The sequence below is a fragment of the Ambystoma mexicanum genome, chromosome 12, assembly GCF_040938575.1.
Source record: "Ambystoma mexicanum isolate Mex_15411 chromosome 12, UKY_AmexF1_1, whole genome shotgun sequence".
Taxonomy (NCBI): Eukaryota; Metazoa; Chordata; class Amphibia; order Caudata; family Ambystomatidae; genus Ambystoma; species Ambystoma mexicanum.
Window position 1 is genome coordinate 981,216,780 of NC_090936.1, and position 21,107 is coordinate 981,237,886.

The following is a 21,107-nucleotide window of genomic DNA, read 5'->3' on the forward strand; positions in this document are numbered from 1 at the left end:
ATGCAAATCAGGCTTGGTCCACCTCAAAAGGGGCAGTCCAGCTCAAACTGCTAGGTCTCATCCCAAGATATGTTTCAGCCTTGTTGGGCCTCATCAGTGAGGAGTAGCTTGGGTCTCTAGGCCAAGCAGGCACGGGACCCATTTGTAGGCATACCTGTCCCACTCGGGGTGACTATAGCAAAACACAAGAGGTGATGACTTCAAATTAGAATTAATCTGAACCTCTGGCATTGCTCTGGACAACCCTCCAGACCATAGTTAGTCGTCTGCCAAGCCCTTACAGAAGGGGAAATATGATACGCAAATCAGGCTTGGTCGCACTTCAAAAAGGGACAGTCCAGCCAGAACTGCTAGGTCACATCCCTTCTGCATGGGACCAGAAGCATACCCAACATATTTCGTCCATGTTGGGCCTCATAAGTGAGGGGTAGCTTGGGTCTCTAGGCCCTGCAGGCATGGGACCCACGTATGGCACATCCGGCCCACTCTGGGCAATTATAGCAAAACACAAGAGGTGATGACTGGAAGGTTTAGAATTAATCTGAACCTCTGCCATTGCCTTGGGCAACCCGCCAAACCACTGTTCTTCATCTGAAAAGCCATTACAGAAGGGGAAAGACCAGATGCAAATCAGGCCTGGTCCCACCTCAAAAGAGGCAATCCAGCCAGAACTGCTAGGTTACATCACTTCTGTATGAGACCACAAGCATTCCCAGACATGTTTTGGCCATGTTGGGCCTCATCAGTGAGGAGTATCTTGGGTCTCTAGGCCCAGCAGGTACTGGCCACACGTCTCGGCATACCTGTCCCACTTCGGGTGGATATAGCAAACACAAGAGGTGATGGCTAGAGGTTTTAGAAATAATCCTAACCTCTGGTATTGTGCTGAGAAACCCTTGAGATCATTGTTCTTTACCTGCCAAGCCATTACAGAAGGGTAAAGACCATATGAAAATCAGGCTTGATCCCACCTCAAAAGGGGAAGTCCAGCCAAAACTGCTAGATCAAATCCCCAGACATGTTTTGGCCTTGTTGGCCCTCATCAGTGATGAGTAGCTTGGGTGTCTAGGCCCAGCAGTCACGGGATTCACATCTGGGCATACCTGTCCCACTCGAAATGACGGTAGCAAAACACAAGAGGTGATGGCTGGAAGGTTTGGAAATAATCTTAACTTCTGGCATTGCTCTGGGCAACCCTCCAGACCATCGTTCTTTGCCTGCCAAACCGTTACAGAAGGGAAAAAGACCATATGCAAATCAGGCTTGGTTGCACCTCAAAAAGGTCACTCCAGCCCGAACTGCTAGGTCACATCCCTTCATCTGGAGACCACAAGCATACCCAGACATTTTTCAGCCTTGTTGGGCCTCATCAGTGAGGAGTAGCTTGGGTCTCTAGGCCTTTCAAAGTACTGAACACACATCTGGGCATACCCATTCCACTTGGGGTGACTATAGCAAAACACAAGAGGTGATGGCTGGAACATCTAAAATTAATCTTAACGTCTGGCATTGCTCTGGTCAACTGTCCAGACCATCTTTCTTCACCTGCCACGTCACTACAGAAGGGGAGAGACCATATGCAAATCAGGCTTAGTCCCACCTCAAAAGGGGCAGTCCAGCCCGAACTGTTAGGTCACATCCCTTCTGCACAAGACCTGAAGCATCCCCAGACATGTTTCAGCCTTGTTGGGTCTCATCAGTGCAGAGTAGCTTGGGTCTCTAGGCCCAGCAGGCAGTGGACCCACATCTGTGCATACAAGTCCCACTCGGGGTGACTATATCAAAATACAAGAGGTGATGGATGGAAGGTTTAGACTTAATCTTAATCTCTGGCATTGCTCTGGGCATCCATACAGACCATCGTACTTCACCTGCAAAGGCATTACAAAAGGGGAAAGACCGGGTCCTTAGCCGTTCTCTGATTACTCAGCACGGATACTTCGGACCATGCTCAGGTTGTCCACAGGCTCACTCGCTGGTGAAGGACTCAGGGATTGGGCTTTCCTACAGAGTTCAACCAACCACCTCCCTTTTTCCTGTGCATCCCGCCTTACCTGTTCTCTTGCAATGCTTCTGCCAAGGAAGGTCAATGATTCTCCGTCTGCTGCGTTATTGCCTCCTGTTACAGCGACCTTCTTGGGGCCTTCTCATTGCTCTGTGCCCTCTTCCCTTTTTGCTTCTCGTTAAGGGAGTTAAAAATCTTTCATCCCCTGAATTTCTGAATTCAGCAAGGTTTTGTGGTCTCATGGCCTACCATGTCCTATTTGTGGTCGCGCCTTCAGGATGTGCTACCGGCAGCATCCATTCTGCACGCCTCCTCCCCTGCCTTTCAGATTAGCATCAGAGAATCTCCTCCTCCAACTGAGGACTTCAGTGTTTTTATAGGCGTCTGTTACGAGAGGTAATATGCTTCTGATTATAAGATGTTGAGTCTGAATAGGGTGCAGCAGTGGTATCAGAAAAATAAAAAATGCCTTATCACCTTTACAATTTCTGTCGCCACCATGTAGGTCAGAGAGTAAAGATTTCACAGGGGTCCCTCTTACATCTGTGGAGTCCTCCTCCCCAAAGGTGGAGTCACTCCCAGTGAAGTCCTGCTTGCCCACACCCCTATGGAGGGTCTTGCAGAGTGGGCTCACTTCCCTAGCCACAATGGGGTTGGCTCCCTCTTGAGAAGACGGGGCAACGTCCCTGGATTCTTCACATACCCCCCTGTGTTCATTGCACTCTCCGGCGGCAGTGTCTGCTCTGTGCGTCTCCTTCCCAGTCATTTGGATTAGCATCAGGGACTCCCCTCCGCCAACTTTGTATTTAATAGTTTTTATAGGAATCTATGTTATTGGAGGTAACCTGCTTATGATTATAAGATGACAAGTCTGAAGGGGATTCAGCAGTGGTGTCAGAAAAACAAAAAGTCCCTATCACCTTTACAATTTCTGTGGCCCCCATATAGGTGGAGAATGCAGATTTGACAGGAGCCCCTCTTACACCCAGGAAGCACTCGTCCCCAGTCACTCCCAATGAGGTCCTGCTTGTCAAAACCCCTAGGGAGGGTCTTGCAAAGCACACTTGCGTCCCCAGCCTTTATGTGGGTGGCTCCCCCGTGGGGAAAAGGGACACATTCCCTCGATTCATCAGTGCATTCTGGTAAGAAAGCATAGCACTGTCATACTGAATAACTGTACCTCTCCTTTGATCCTTTGTGAGGTCTGCTAACACCTCTCTCAGACAAAACAACCTCCCAGCAAGAGCTGTCCTGGCAAGCAAGAGTCAACGGGCAAACCTGTCACAAACAAACTAGCATGGAACTAGGGTTCTCCATACCTAAAGGGATTTTGATGCCATGGAAAAGGAAAGGGGGTAGAGTTAGTGTAGACAGAGGGAGTACGTTGGAGGAAGATTCCACCATCTTGTTTCTCCCTATGCTTCTTTCCATCCTGTCTTCTCAATTTCCATTAGAACAAAACACTTTGGGTATGATGGCAGAAGGCAGAGACCATCAGTCTCAAGGACATGGATTGGATCCCTCAAAGGATGCTTGCTTTTGCCTATAAAAGAGGGTGTCTCCAACTCCTTCTTTGATTCACTTTTGGACAAACACTTAAAGAAGAATTCATTGGACCTCCATTGGGAGAGTTAAGTTTCCAAAGCCCTCTGCTAGTGAGGTGAAGACAGAGTGTCCAAGATGGAGGCAAGCCCTGCTTCTAAACAATCCCCAGGGTACCTTGGGTGTGACCTGCTGCTGGAGTAAGACTTGCCTCTCTGCCAATCATACCGGTACCCAGGACCTCACATCATGAAGGACCCATTCAGGTGTATGAAAGCCTCGCCCATGTTTGAGAGCATGAGATCCTGGGCCCCTAGATTGGGACTCACAGCAGTCTGAGAGCCAAGACAGCCAGGCTGCTTGTATTTTCACCATTTAACCACTGTGAGCTGTGATGCTTGCCAATTGGACGACATCAAAGCAATAGGGCCCACTGGTGCTGCTTTTGGCACACGGCAGATCTTCAAACCGCTGTGCTGCACTCTCGAACCAGTTTGCCCCAGCACCTCGCCAACTAAGCATGTCAATGTCGCAGCTCAAACTTGAAGGTCATCGCTGCTTTCACTGCATCAAACCACCCAACTCGAACTGCGCATCCCATCACCAGCACCTTCGCAGTCGAACCGACAGTCAAACTGATGCTGGTGGCCCTCACAATCTGCACTTCATCAAACTGCAGCAAACTTCAGCTCAACCCCAGCTTGACAACTGCTCCCTATCTGGAATAACGTGACCACTGCATTCAAACCTGACTCGAACAGCACACTTAGCATTGAGAAGCCCGGTTCAGTGTTGTTGAACCGCCAAGAACAGCGGAAAGGTATTACTGTTTGCTAACTTCACCCCAGTCTATCTTTCGGCCCTTTAGGTCACCTTTAATCCCCTTCATGCACTAGAACATTTCCTTTTAAGAACATTTTGGATTTTAATCGACTTGCATCCATATTTCATCACCTAGAGTGCTACATCTTTCTATCTTTGTATATTCTTTGGGTTGTTGTAGTTCATTCTAGTTAGTTATTGCATATGGTGGGTTTAATTAAAGTATATATATAGTTTTATAGAACCTTTGATTGGTCATTCCTTTACTTTGAACTGTTGTACCTTCCAGTTTCTCTTGCTACTGGCTCACATTCACACCGCTCTTGAGAGTATAGCCTTCCCTCGGGCCACGTTACCACAAAAGGGGAAGGAGGTACAATAACTGTGCCTGCTTTGCCTTTATGATTGGGATCACTCTTGGTTTGTAGAAGCGTGAGAGCTGAGTAGGCAGTTTAGCACTACTCACTCTTGTACCCCTGTGGGGCAGAAGTCATTTTGTCACAATGACTGGTCCTGAATACTTAATTGTGCACCCTTTGCTACTAATATGACACTGGTTTTCACAAACATTCTTTGGTGGATAATTGGAAGGGGCCCAGCACAACACATTTGCTCCACCCACAGTCCCCGAAAAATGAGCCAATAAACCTGCATATGGAGGGGCGTAGATTGTTATGGGCTGCAGTGACTAAATAAGCTCACGAGAGGACTATGAAATGCTGGAGAGGAGGTGTAACAGGATCCTAGACATGAAGGGTAGAGTCCTGGAGATGCTGGATTGTCCTCAGCAGAAAGAGCGAAGAGTCATTACAAGCAAAGTTAGAAAGTCCTATATATGGATAGGATAGAGACTGGATAAGTAGGAAGCAGAGAGGAGAGTCTAGGAGAGAATGTGCAAAAAATTCTAAGTAGGAGGGGCTACTGGAGGTTAGAATGTCCTGGGCAGGAAGGCACAGAGTGCTTAGTGGGAGGCAGGGGGTAAGGAGCAGGGGCAAAACTAGGCTGAAAAATCAGGGGTAAGAGGTGCTAATGGTTGAAATGATGGGGGAAGAGATGCCTTCAAGGAATCTACCCTTTTCTGCCTAGTCCCATCTAGACGCTACCCTGCATTGTCTACTCCTTCGTTTCCTGGACTCTCTACCCTTCCCGTCTGACTCTAATTATCATTACCAGAACTGCCTACCTGCTCCTGGTAAACATTCTCTACCCATTACTCTCGAGAACTAGAATTCTCTGCTGACACCTTTTTTATGGCCTTTGACTCTCTACCACCCAACGCTAAGGCTCTCTGTATGCTAGGAGTATCCTGAATTTGTGGCACGCTGGGATTAGTTGTTCAGAGATGGCCAGCAAATTAATAAATGCTTGTGATCTGGACTAAGGGGGTTTAACAAATAGCTTAAATTCTAATTGACACTACACAAGGTGCAATCTCCTATATTCCAGTACTTGCATATATCTACTAGATATAACAAACCACATTTCTTTAGAGCAGTACAAAACACTAAAAGGTGAAAAAACTATTCTTCAGATGATTGTGAAGAAATATAGATCACCCTGAGAATGATCACCCATCCCGCCCTCATCCTCAGACTTGACCAAAACCACTGAGACTCAAACCTCTACTTCTTAGCAGACCTGATTCTCTTACTCAGACCCCGCCCCACAAAGGACACCTCTCCCATACCTGCCCAGTATTTTGTAACTTCATTCGGTCTGAGTCACTGTACACCTCGCCGCCCTGTCCAGGGGTTTCTGCTGCCCAGGCTGAGGTCCACTAGTCGGCCCACCAGAATATGCTAGCTTGTGTATAGTAATGTACTTGTAAGTCAAGTTGGACTTGGTGCAAAGGCTTTCGATCTGCAATTTTATTGATGGGTATCATTGACTCGCGACTCTGTAGTCTGTCATCCCCTTGGACATTTATCAGCTACTCGGAAAATAAGTAATTCAGCCTTTTATTCAGACTCTAGGAGATATGTTTCCTAGAAGGTCCGGTAGGGTTGCCGTGCTTTAGCATAATTTTGTGATTATTATATGCATGCTATTTGTCATCTGTGGATTCACATTAAAATAAATTGCCAGTATTTTAGAAACTTCAAAAATTGACCTTTGTAAGGGATCATCAGGACATTGCCCTTTGACATGCTCCGGAGCAATACTTCCTATGATAGACAATAACAATCATGCAATTTGACCAACACAAAGGGTGGGCAGTTCAGTGTTTATTACAATTTATCACCACCTTTCAGGCTACATTACTCTACAACTTTAAAGTATGTGAAAGTGTTGTAGACACCTTATGCATTTCTTAGACATTGACAGCCTTGGAGACCTCTTACAAGCAGGTTTCTGCTCCTGTCTCCTGGAACAACACCTCTCCACTCACTCCTCTAACTAACTCTTCTGTTCGAGAAGGCTCTTTCTTGGGTCCCCTCCTCTTTACACTCTAGACCTCTGCTCTTGGGGCACTAATATCCTACTCTGGGTTCTGGTAAATGTTTCTCTTAACCATTATCATTGTATGTCATTTCAGTGTAATCTCTTCATATTTGAATACAGCCACATCAGTCCCTTTTTCAACCACAATGGGCTGTACCTTTGTTTCTTTTAGTCCAATGCATGAAACAAAAAACTTCCTCAAACCAGATTACCTTTTCTGAATTAAAATAACTTGTCCAATTCTATCCTTTTTCTCCATTCTTTAAAATGATCAATGCTTTGTCGAGCCTCCACTGGGACTAAACACTGACCATGCCAGTGCTTAGCATATCCAAAATGAGCTCCTCCAATACGCCCTGGTGGTGCTTTGCCATGAACAAAATGAGAGCACAGGTGTGTTAGCGTCCTACATGACACCAGAACCTGCCTGGATTTCATTGTTCATCGGACTGCACTGTAACCTGAATACAGAGCAGTATTCACCGTATCAGAACTAATGGGAACACAATATATTCCTTCGACTCCAACTTGAACCCCCTTCTCGATCTTGTGACCGAATTTCATCTCATAATCCATCCAACCTGGAGAGCACACAATGCATCTGGGGAACACATTGCATCGCAAAACGCGGGGATTCGTTTTTCCGTTAAGTGATTAGTAGCTTGCAAAGGTTCCCCATTAAGAAAATCTTTCGAAAAATATTTGAAGACCCCATTAGTGGAGATGCAGTATCGAGGAGTCCACTTCCAGTAGCCACATTGGTATAACCCCTTCATTTTGTTTCCAAGAACTATATAAAAAGCACTCTGTGGTCCGGGAGGGTTCATCTACAGGAGTGGAACATGCAATCGGGGCATTTTTGTGAATTTGAGAATATCCCACAATATGACAAGCTTACTTCATAAGCATTACGTTTTAGGCTCAGTTAAAGGAGATCTGTCATGAAATAGATAATTTAAAAATACTTTTGTATCTTTGCCCATTGATTTGGTCGCTGGGGTCAGAATGCTTGAAACTCGTGTTGCTTGTTTCCAGCCTACATAAGGGCTCAAGATACATGGATACGGCCAAAGAGCAGCCTTCACCCTACATTTTGCATGCAGTATCTACAGCCGGAGAGCCTGCTCTTGAAGATGGAAACAGGACATTAGAGCTAAAGCCGAGGGAACTGTAATGGGACTGGGTGATCTGTAAAATGGTGTTGGTGTATGTTCCCTATTTTTACCATCGAACCAAATCTTAAGGGGAAGTAAGGACATTTGATAATTAAATTGGTTTCATCAATTACTGTTGGCTATATTAACCATGTTGTATCGATCAAAATTGTATTGGTAAAAGAAAGGTTGCATGTGGATTAATTGCTTTAATACTGTAGTATCTATGCTATACAACTGAATAGGTAATGCACATAGACATCTGTGCAAGAGCCTTCTACCATGTTATATTGGAGTTTGGGTAAACCAGTCTTTTTTAATTGGATAATACGGGTAGCTTGCTACTCAAATCGGCCAAGCCATTCTGCTGTAGAATGTTTCTAACATGGCTAAACAAAAAATCTTAATCAGAGCGCCAGTGACGGCTACCAAATGATCATGTAACTACTGGGAAGCATGTTTGTCAACACCTGGAAGAGGAAGTGCATTCTGATTTTGTATGAGCTGCCTGAAACGTCATGATGGAGTAAATATGTCTTGCCTTTCATTTGGGGCCCTCTAAAGAGCTCTTTCTTGTGGATGTTAATGATCTATCCAATTTGTCATGTTTTTTCTTGCCTGTCAACTGGGATCATTAAAGCTTGCTCTATAGAATGTCTAAATGTAAACCTTTGAATATTGGTGTTTAAAATATATCAATGTTAATTCTGATGAATTACTGATAGTTTTAACATAACAATGCCTGTGTTCTCCCTCTCTGCTAGGTTGTCGAATCATCACTGGAGGAAGAAACGTCCTTAATGGGGGGAAAAGTTGTAATTCAGTTGACCCTACTACAAGCACCATAACTGTGTGGGACTGGTAGCACACACTGTAGTGCTGGGAGTCCTCCCATCCATTCCATTTACTTCCTCCCTTCCAGGAAGAGACTGCAAGTCCAAGCATCAGAATTCGCTCTTGATGGTGGTAACATTTCTATGCACATTAGAGTGATGAAGATGCCACATATACCTACCTGGTTAGAGATGTCCCTTCACCTCCTCCTGTGTCTGCTTGTGCTTTGCACGGCTGCTAAACCCCCAAATATTGTGTTCATTTATGCTGATGATATGGGCTATGGAGACATTGGATGCTATGGTCACCCTTCCTCTCTTACCCCAAACGTGGACAAGCTGGCAGCGGAAGGACTGAGGTTCACTGATTTCTACAGCAGCTGCGCTCTATGTACTCCTTCCAGGTATGTGCATGTTCCCCATCTAAACTCCATCTGTCAAAAACTCCCACTCCACTTGCAACCCTTTTACTCAAACGAGCAGGCCTGACATAGGAGGGTATGTCACTGAATCCACAGACTCACAGTCATTGGGAGTTATTTGCTTCCAAACTCGGGTCCGGGTCCGTGGTGTCGGAATGGGGACTTACCGGGACATTCTGACCTATGTGGACCCGGTAAGTCCCCATTTCGAAAACCATTCCCCATTCCCATTTGAGCCCCCATAGGGCTCAAATGGGAATGGGAAAGGAGCTAATAACGGGTCCGTTATAAGCTCCATGCTCCCTTAACGGGTCCAGTTAAAACAGGCTGGTAAAACCAGCCGGTCCTGGTGGGACCCGCTAAGGGACCTCGTAATAGGGCAGTAGGGGGTTAACGGCACCGGCATCCTTACCAGTGCCGTTAACCCCCTACCTCCAGGGTCAGAATGACCCCCATTGTCTCCCAATCTCAACCTAAGGTTAACAAAAGTAACCGGTTTGTCATGATGGCATCTTCACATTAAAGTAATGTAACTTGTACTGACTGGAAAAGGGGTGTCTAATTCTTCTCATCTCGTATATACCCCACTTACTCCATGCATCACTTGGGTCTTACCACTAAGGTTTGTATTTGTATCTTTTTTATTTATAAAGCGCTTTCACCAAAGTACAGGATGCAAAAGAGGGTGTCTAGTCAAATGGTCGACAGACAAATGGTCGACACAATTTGGTCGACAGGACAAATGATCACATTTTTTTTTTAGTTATATATATTTTTTTAGGTTTTCGTTTAGGGAAAAAAAGGGGTTTTTAGCAAAAAAAAAAGGGGGTTGGGGGGACCCCCCAAAAAAAAAATGTGAAAAAACAAAAATAAAAAATTAGACCATTTGACCTGTCGACCATTTAGATTCGACCAGTTGACCTACAACCCTTCTTTACATCAGATCTTCTCCCACTCTCCATCTGTTCCCTACTCGTCTCAAATCCTTCTTCCTTAACACTGACCCTTGATCCCACGCCCTGTTCGACACTCTAATGTTCCTCGAACCTGTCTTTTGCTCAATCGATCTTTATTGTCAATCTTTTTACACGTTTCACGTATTGTACCATCACTCTTTTGCAAGGAACATTAAAGTGTCGAACAGGGCGAGGGATCAAGGGTCAGTGTTAAGGAAGAAGGATTTGAGACGAGTAGGGAACAGATGGAGATTGGGAGAAGATCTGATGTAAAGAAGGAATGACTTCCAGGTTTTAGGGGCAAGGAGAAAGAGTGGAAGCAAGATTGAGCACAGGGAGAGTTCAGGGCATACTGGAGGAGCTGAGATTCTGATCGAAAGGGATGTGATGGAGTGTAAAAGGAAAGTAGAGAGGAGAGATATAGAGAGGCTAGACCATGAGTAATCTTGAATGCAATGCAAAGAAAGTGGAAGAGTAACCAACATTGGAAAGATAACCAGGAGATAGTACAGAGAAATGGAGTGATAGAAGTACGGGGAGAAAGACTGTTAAGAGTTTGTATAGCAGAGATGAAAATGGAGCAGAGGAGGCGAGTTGATAAGCAGGGATAACAATAAGAAGAGAAGAGCCATAGACGAGGCGGGAGTCGGGTTTGCATATTGTTACTTAAGTGCAATGCAGAACCAGGGACAAAGAGAAACGTCTCCTTTCCAACTGAAGACACTTACTGTTCCTCTCACTGACCCGCCAAATGCTAACCCCTACCACAAAATGTACCCGATCATCAATTGCTAAAACTTTCACCCATGCCTGTAGTTATGATTTTACTGTTTTACTTTTCTGACTGGTCATTATGTGTTTTTCCCTGCCTGTTTGATTATTGTTCTCCCACTTATTGAAGTGACTGGGCATACTCTCTCTCTCTCTTCCATAGGGCTGGTTTACTGACTGGCCGGTACCAGACCCGCTCCGGAATGTATCCCTTTGTCCTTTTAACTGACTCCCTGGGAGGCCTTCCACACAGTGAGATCACCATTCCGGAGATTCTGCGAGGTCAAGGTTATGCAACTGCCATGGTGGGCAAGTGGCACCTTGGTTATGGTGCCAATGGAACCTTTCTGCCTACTCACCATGGATTCCAACACTTTCTCGGGGTACCATATGCTCATAGTCAGGTGAGGAGGAGACTGACACTGCTTTTGCTAGTAATTTGGACATCCGTGTATGATGCACATGGCTAGCGAGGCCATCTAAATCAAGCTTGTTATCTATGCCCAGCCGTATTGTATCACGTAAACTATTCAGAATCAAACTGTATGTTTTGCTGATGGATGTTCTGCTCAGAGGATGCTCTACGTGAACTCATATTTGTTAGGATAATATCATAGCCCTGTGCGCAAGGTGTGAGAACACACACTAATCTAGGCAAATGGGGATGTGCGTTTCCCCACAAGATTTCACATGCTCAGCTATTGGTAGCTGTGGTCGAGAGGGCCAGGTAATTTTAGAGGAGGACAATTCTGATGAGACAAGTAAGTGAATCACAATATGACCTAAAGTCGGAAAAGGTTTGCGGTAGATATAAGATGAATATGGTGAGTATTTAGCATACTCACTGGTTACATTCTCTACAGGGCAGGAGCGGTTTCATGCTCTCACACTTTTTGCCCACCCTCTTTTTGGACCTTGACCTGTCAATGATCATTTTAGTAGTACGTTGATCAATTACCATGAACACGCTTACAAAATGTATATCAGAAACCCAGCTTGGGGCTAAGACCCTATGGTATTCTCTAGTGCTTTGAATTGGCATGGTCATCAGATGACTTACTGTACAGGGTTGAGGCACACCTTGGAACATCAGCGGTGAAAACCACATTTCTGTGGTCCCTCTGTGGCGGGCACAACCCTTGAAACATTGGTCTCTGCAAGGCGCACCATACCACTGCATGAGCCTAGAGTTTTTACAAGGCACTTCAATTTCCTGGTTATTTTGTATAGGATCTGAAATGTTTGCCTTTGCTTCCTGATTTGTTAAGAAGCAGTAGTACCACACTCTGCTTTTGACTCAGGCCTTTTTAATGGCAACTAGTAGTATATTTCTACAAGTGTATTCATCTCTGATTGAACCCTAAGTCTAATAGTTTTGTGCTTTGATTGTTTGAAGGCTTTTGAAGATGAGCCATTTGTGGTCTCTAGGTTGGCTTGGTAGGTTATATTTTCCAACTTCGAACTTTCTTCTTACATCTCATTAGCCATCTCTAGAAGATTCAAAGTCCACACATTCCCTTGCCTTCTTTCCCCTCCCACACTGCTTCGAAGAGCATTGAAGATTTTTGGGCTGATAATATATGTTCTTAAGTGCAGCTATTATAGCATCTCCTCCACCTCATTGCCATATGTATTTCTGGTTTGTTACTTTGCTGTGTGTGGTCATGTTACTAATAAAGATGTAATTGTGTTTAGCACAATGCTGCCTTTCCAGATATGTCATTAGCAAGGGTCTCCTAAAGTTTACATACATTTTCAACCACTATTTCCACAGGTTCACTGTACTCTGTAGAAAGTGATGGTTGAAGTTTTCCATTGACCCGCTAGTCCTGCTTTAATCCACTGGATTGAAAACCGATATCAGCTACACTTGCTTTTAAACTACACATATTTCAGCCTTCTCTGGAAGATGTTTTAAGAATACCACCAAAGAATATTCTGTAGTCAGTTAAGTTTGTCTAAATAGTCTCTCAGACGGAAATCTTGCATTTCCTCAAGAATAGCAATTTAATACGTAGATAGCCACTCTTTTAATTTTACCACTTTGGTGGCCAACAGAACACAAACAGTGTATACCTTTTAATCAGTCTTGATGTAACCTAGATTCCGGCTATCTTGTGCACACCCACATGTGTATATTTTACTGTAGTAATTATTACTAATATTTATTTGATGACTTGTGGTTTTTGCTACCAATATTTTACTCTGATCTGTCCAGTGCTAGATTGTACCCAAGTTAGGATTGATTAAAATAAAATATGTAATAATAAAAATGTGCGATAAGCAGCAGCCTGGTCTCGAAAGGGTGCTTTTGCAAATTTGGGTGTAAACCTGCCTAGCAGATTTCTTTTTTAAATGGGCAAAAATTAGGTAAACAAATTAGTGATATCTTGCTTCTGTCTGCGGACTCTGATTTGGTGTCCATGGACACCTCTGGACCAATCGGAGATTATTGTGATAACCACGGGCATCGTACAAGGGCATTGATTGGTCAACTAAGAAATGTGATATGCATCAAATATTTTGAAATGGACGCCATGGTGACGTGAATTGCAGCCTGATAATTTTGCAAAAATGTAACAATTTAAAAACACAATATGACACTTGTCCTACAATGGAAAACCTGTGGGGAAGTGAGGGTGGTGAGGATGGAGTGGAATTGGTCCTAGAAAATCAGTTACGTGCAGGGTCTTAGTTTGAACAGTGTAGGATGAGGGATAAGTTATGTTTGCATAGCTTACCATAATAGGCACATTTCACTGTTTTTTTTCTATTTTGCACAGCAACCACAACTTCACTCTAACAACATTTTTCCTTGAATTTCAATGGTTGTTATTAGTGTAACTTAACCATAATGTCCCTTTGACAAAGATTCTTTTCTCTGACACACAGACATGAATATTTAATGCAACAAAACCCCTGAAATTCAGCTAAAGCCACCTTAACTTCGCGCCACCTGTTGCGCAGCCTATGACCACAATGATGACATCACAGATGACTTCACTGATGACTTCATTGGTGACTTCACTGGTGACATCACGAGGTATATCATCTATGACATCACTGATGACATCACTAGTGACATCACTGATGACGTCATATGACACCACTGATTACATCTGTGATGGTATCAGACATAGCATCATTTCTGACTTAGCTATTAAAAGCTTTGTTTAACTAAATAACAATTTGGGCTGTGGCCTTTTCCATGGCCAGAGTGAGCATGGCTGAAGGCCATAGATAGAGGCCCCTTAATGTGTTAAAATATACAGTGGGCATGGCCATTACCACTGACTATGGCTGAAGGCCGTGGCTAGTGGCCAGTTAGTGTTGTAAAATATACAGTGGGCACGACCAAAGGCTGTGGCCACTGGACTTGGCCAAAGGGCATCACTAGTGGCCCTTTAATGTGTTCAAATATACAGTGGGCACACTGGTCATGGCCGGTTAGTGTTGTGATGCCATCAGTGATGCTGTCAGTGATGTCATCAATGATCCCATAGATCATGCTATTAGTGATGCCATCAGTAATTACATCATTGTGGTCCTAAGCTGCGCAACAAGGGGCACGAAGTTAAGGTGGCATTGGCTGAATTTCAGGGATTTGGTTGTGTTACATTTTCACATGTGTTACAATATATTGTTCACCTTAACGTCCCTGCAACTAAAAAATGTTCCCGGAATTGCAAGGGTTTTGTTATACCATAGTTTAAACGTTTCTTTATTAATGTCACTAATAGGATTCACAAAAAATATAAAAACATATTTACTTGCGAGAAAAAAACATTTTGGAAACAATGTACAAAGCAAGATGTGTTCTTCAAAATTTCTTACCTGAATTCTTTCATGGTTACCTGATTTTGTCTGCTTAGTCAACAGAACATCTGTGAAAGACAAAGAAATATATTTCATAATGGAAATATAAAGAAGAGTAGTGAAGTTTTTTTGTTTTCATAATAGTACTGTACGAATACTGAATGTATTCATAGTACTCAACCAATTATGGTTGTGAATATTAATCATATTGTTGTAGAGGAAAAAAACGTCTCACTGGAGAGAAAAAAATTCTACTCACTGAACTAACTAGTTTCATGTACTGTTACTTTTATATCTCAAATTATTAAAGATAATAAGATAGTGATGAAATAAAACATCATTATTAGTACCCATGATTTCAATATACAACAATTTTTCAAAAGCATCATTACTATTTACAGAACCCCTTGCTAATAGATCCGTTTCTATATGTGATTACCCTCACTGTAAATTATGTACATACAAATTACATTATTTCTGAGAATAGAACAATGTGATTGGATGCTGCATTCTTTCAGAGGGCTAATTGTACACTAATTGTACATTCTATGAGCTACATCGGCCAGTAACAGCCTGGGGTCCACATTCTAGGTCCAAGCAAAGAGAGGGCATTAATGCTGGGCTCTGCAGTTTATGAGATGGATATAGGCAAATAATGTATGATAATTGCTAATACTAAAAGTAAAACCTCTTGGTGCTAGTAGCAATAATTAAAAAGACAAACAAACATTTCTACCAGTGGCTGTAGACACTCAGGGTTTCCTTAGAAATGGAAGAGAGGACTGCACTCGGAGCATCTCTTCTATTTTTCTTGCCATGAACCAGTAAACCTGGAGCACAGGTGAAAGAGTTCCTAATATAATAACTGTTAGGTTAGGGTGGGAGAGTGGTTTGGAAAGGCTAGATTGGTGGATGAAAGGAAGGATAGAAGGGAAAGGAACAGTGTACAGATAAGTCGGTGTTGATAGCACTAGATTTGCTCCAAAATCTGGCCCGCATGAGTAAATTCAACCCAGGTTTGGATTAACTTCATTGCTTCACACAACCTCCAAAGGTACTAATCTAAATTACGTCTTCTGAATATTTTACCTAGCTTTATATTTCAATTTAGGGACACAATATGTACAAAACAATATAATAACAGTAAGAAACTATATACACATACCTAATGTTTCATGTCTGTACAAGCTTTCCTTTGTTTTGTTACAGATAACATTTGCTGAGGTTTAAGTAACCTTAGTAAGGGCATATAACCTAACTATGTCATCAAAGTTACTTGACAATATATAGCCATGCCAACATTGTTCCATTATTTTGAGTGTAAAGTGTTTTAATCTATAATCAGACTATTATGTAAAATAATAGATACAGTAAAAACAACAATGTATTTAAATACATTAATATTTACTACAAGCTGTACTAATTATCTTAGAATTGTCATTACAATACTTCTTGCAAAGTCTGTGTGCATCCTTATTTTGGCCACCTACACACATAAGAAGTTAATGACAACATACTCCAATATATACCTCATCGTTCAATGTTTTTTCTTTACTTCTCTACTTTTGTAATACTTTCATATACACAGGGGCTTAAATATTACTGCAGACAGCGGTAACTTTGCTGAAAATGTTGGGGGGGACATGACATCTGAAGAAAAGGTGCCCCAGCCAAATGAATGGGGACAAAATGGTGTGCCATGAAAGTTGGGGGGACAAACACCCCTGTCCCCCCTAAAATTACGCCCATGACTGCAGAATACATTCCTGAACTTCACAATGAAATAGCAAACTGCAATTTTGAAGTACCTCAGGAAGCCACCAACTGGTGATTTAAGCAGGCACTGTTCCTCAAACTGACAGCTTAAGGGCCTTGTAAAACAGACCTTGTGGCATCCAATCTGAACTACCAGTTAAATTGGTTGGTCACCTAGTAAGAAGAGACAGAGCCAGGGAGCTAGGATGTAGAGTGGATTCCTCTTTTCTGGTACCTTGAAATGTACTTAGTAGTGTACTAATTATTTCCAAATTGTCATTAAAATACTTATTTTAAAATGTTTGCATCCTCTCTTTGGACACATACACACATAAGAAGACAATTTTCTATAATCTATACTGCAAAATAAAATGTTCATATTTGAAAAAGTATCTTATATTTTAATAGTTTATTTTGGACAAAATACAGAGTGGAAACATACAAAAAATGTCCAGACCTTTCGAGAAAGAAAGTAGCACAGTTGAATTGGAGGTATTTCAGAGAATCCACCAAGTAGTAGTTAAACTAGGCAGATTTGCTCACACGGATGCAGCTGAAGAGACTGTGATACAGTGATTTTTGCATGCACCCCAACATGCTATTAGTATTAAATCATTACATGAAATCATACCCAAAGGCGATAGCCACACACGTGTATTAAATGTGATATCCCAATATGAACTATATCTTAAATCTTTAACATACACAAAAATTACTTTAAACTGCTGATTTTCTCTTAATTGTCATTACAATACTTCTTGTAAATTCTGTGTGCGTCCTTATTTTGGTCAGCTACACAAGTAAGAAGGTAATGACAACACACTACAATCTTTCATCAAAAGTTCTGTTTTCTGACACAAATTATTTCTTTTTCCAAAATGTACTATTCTTTTTTGGTCTATTTGCTACTGTTTACTTGTTTCATGTGTAAACATATGTCTGTAACTACACTTCCTAGTACTCAAAATAATGTACATAGAACCACCAACATAACCTAGTACTTACATGTTAAAACATACATAATGTTTTACATAATACAACAGAAGTAGAAGATTGTAGAATGCTGTTTTTTAAAATGATGTTCACTATCTACTATACAAATTAGTTTTGTAGTGATTTTATGTTGCAACTTAATAAATATCTATTCTTTATATTTTACAAATATGTTATTACCTATTATACCTTTCTAAATGGCCATATTGTGTGTTTATATTCATAACGAATATGGAACATACTTAGGTTCTAGAAACATTAAGTAAGCATTCTTTAAACCCTCTGGCAATCTAGCTTGGCGTGCTCATTGCACACAAGCCATTCTACTTCTGTATGCACCCATATTGTGAAATGTCCACAGTGAATGGTTGCTCCCTCATGGAAAATGATTGCATTTATTTTTTAAATATTTTATTATAATGGAAACCTGACTGTTTACAAAGTTTAACCAGCAATGTTAATATTTCTACCATCCATACTATAGCTTTAAAACATTACTAAAAGATACTTATTATAAACTGTTTTGCAGTGTAGATTGTAAATTACAACTACACTCACTGCATCTCATTTCATGGAATGTTTTTATTACTAGATAAGCCAAATGTACACTTTTCTGTTCTGAGACAGGAAGATATAAAAATCTTTCTTTAAGATCTCTCTTTAAGATCTCGAGTAATTTCCAGTTTCAGACATTGTGGACACTCATGCTTCCACTTATAAAACATTCCTACATATCTGTTCACATGAACTGTTTCCTGCTCTATCACCTCAAAAAAATGGCATTAGAAATTCTTGACTATCTCCCTGAGTGCTTTCAGAAACATGTTCTCTTCCACTCTCTACAGTCATTATATTTCGGATTGACAATGACAAATGTATGTTGTGTGGTCTTTCACTGATACTTTAGGAATAGAACAATTTCTACCTACTGTTTTCTCTACTGTGGAAGCTATTTCATGCATCAGTGGTTTTATTTGAAAGAACATGCACAAAGCTGCATTTGAATAGCATTCAACCCCTGTTTCATTGCTAAATACGCAGTGGGAGTACGCCATATTTGATTGACTTTCAAACACTGGTAGATTGTCTTCTTTTGTAGTCTTAATAGGAACCTCTTTGTTTGAATGTAGTTTTACCTGTTGCTTATTTTTTTGTGTTCAAAGCTTTGCGTGAATAGGAAGAAGGTCAAGGTGAGGAGCATACAGTACACATAATCTATTATATTCTTCAATACAAGAAACATCAGCTGTCACTTTAGACTTGTCAAAGTTTATAAAAAACAAACCGTCAATATGTTTTACACAGGGATATGCCACATATGACATTCCTTGTTTAAACTCTGTGTGACTAATGTCAAACAGTGATGCTTCTAAAGTGAATCATTGTGATTTATGCAATGTAATTGCATATGCAGAACACAATAGAAATTGTACTCTTTTCAAAAAGGTATTCTTCAAAATCATGTAGTGTGCAGAGGAACGAGAAATGAGGTTCCTGTACACAATCAAACTTCATGAGAATATGTCCAATACTTGTACTTTGAGGAAAAGTATGAAATGCCATAATTCTTCCCATTGCTCCATTCACCAGACCCATTTCTATATTCAAGTTCCACTTTAACTTAACTTGTGCATTAATGCGCATTTTTAAAAATGATTCTAGACCAGCTGTCTTTGATATAGATTTGTCTAATTAAACTAATTCTGCTTTCGCTTTCTTATCTATTTCTAGAGGCATAAACTGTTCATCTAAAACATCACATGATTTTATATCTACAATGTCTTGCTTCTTAGACAGCAGCATTATAGAGTTGAACCTGTCGCACTCTGTGATAGTACACATCAAAGCAACACAATTAATGTTCTTTTCTTGAAGAGTCAACATGACATCAGATACAGTGCAACCTGCATGAAACATGGCAGACATCAGGCTACCTTTTAAGATTGTTATATTCTCCTGAAGGACACCTATACGTATCTTATTTAGAATGTATGCATACTTTAAATCTGTAGATAGTATCATATTAATGGTAAAATCCTTGAATTCAAAATAATCCCATTGGTTGACATTACCAATGCTACTTCTGGTTGTTTGACTATCTTCACATTGCAGCATCTTGAAGACAGGTTGTCCTTTCACTGGAGTTAATTTAACAAATATGCAAAAACAATTACATGTTTCCCTCCAAACAAGACATCATAATCCTCAAGACCTCTTGCATTTTCAAGTGAATTAAAGCTAGCATCAGGTTAGACATCATACCCACTCCATCTACAATCAACACATTTTTTTTTACAACTCTCCCTACCTCTTGTCCTTCATTTGATGCAAGTATTCGATATTCAAGTTTATTATCATGTTCCACTGGTTTGCATAAACAATCGATGTAAAGTAACGCCAGCTATGTTAAATGCTGCTAAGCCTGTAGGAGCAGTTACAATACATGTCAAAGAGCAATCAGTGACATGTTGTATCATTGTGCTCAACGCATTCATTAAAAAAAGGTTTTCCTGTTTCAACTCGTCCACTAACATACAACAATAGAGGTCTATATTGTTCAAAGAATATTCATGATTGTAATGTTTTAATCCATGTAAGGACCAATGTTTGATTTTATCATAAACGTTGTTCTGCTCTTCATTTAGTGTACTTACTAATGTGTCATAATTTGGATGTACAACTTTAGTCTGTTGCATTACACTTTCTAATTCTTCTATTGCGAGCTCAACATCAGTTTGAATAATTGGCTTGGTTGGCACATTTTCACCTCCTTCTGCAGAACCTTGACTGCCCTCAGGAGTCTCCCTTGCAAATTACGCTGCCAAAAGATTTTCTTGGCTAAGTTATTTCTTCAGTAGCTCTAAGTACTGGTCAAACCTTTGATATTTAATTGTTTCTTTTTTTGGAAATATTTGTTTGTTCAAAAGTTTTAAAACCTTCAAGCAAATCACTCTCTGCATGCCATGGGAAGAACAGCTTCAAAAGGAAAAAAAAATAATTCCTTTTTCTCTGTAGTTTGCAAGACAGTTTCATGTGGCTGATACGACTTGGCTTTTCATGTCGCACTAGACAACCAGTACATCCTTGTACTTTAAACTGTCCTCTCTCATTGTTTACCTCAATATTTCGATATGAGTATAGTTCTGCTACTTCATACAAAGATCCTCCAACTCTGATAGGTATCAATCAAGTTGGTTTTCAAGATCTCTGTACAATCAGGTACTCTTTCAGCTAAGTGTTCAATTTCACGCAAAGGCTTTAGTACTCGATTTCTTGTAATAGCTGGGCCAAAACGTATCCATACTACATGCTGGAAATAAGCTAGACCGGCGAAGATGTTCAAAGAAGAACATGGCGGCACAATAATGGTGTTTAAAGTGCCATTTCCTCCACAGGCTCCGGGAGGGGCGGACAATGACATTTGAGCAATGGCAGGTTGTAATCATTAATGAATTGGCATTTCGTATATGTTTTTAAGTAGTATGCATTCATTGGTAACTTTCTGGCCACCTGGTGTTGAACAGATGACATAAGGCTGTTTGCTCGGCCAACTAGTGTAATAGACGTAGGAAATCCAAATCTGCACTAAGCGCTAT

At 41.3% G+C, this 21,107-nt stretch overlaps 1 protein-coding gene across 1 annotated transcript in view; it reads left to right on the forward strand.

Annotated features, from left to right (window-relative positions):
- The first annotated feature begins 8,749 nt into the window (after positions 1-8,749).
- LOC138514162 (arylsulfatase A-like) overlaps positions 8,750-21,107 on the forward strand; it is a 204,220-nt gene continuing 191,862 nt past the window's right edge. The window contains exons 1-2 of the mRNA XM_069629469.1: positions 8,750-9,202; positions 11,111-11,351. Coding sequence (XP_069485570.1) covers positions 8,943-9,202; positions 11,111-11,351 — 501 coding nt within the window. The 5' untranslated portion in view covers positions 8,750-8,942. The remainder of the gene's footprint in view (positions 9,203-11,110; positions 11,352-21,107) is intronic.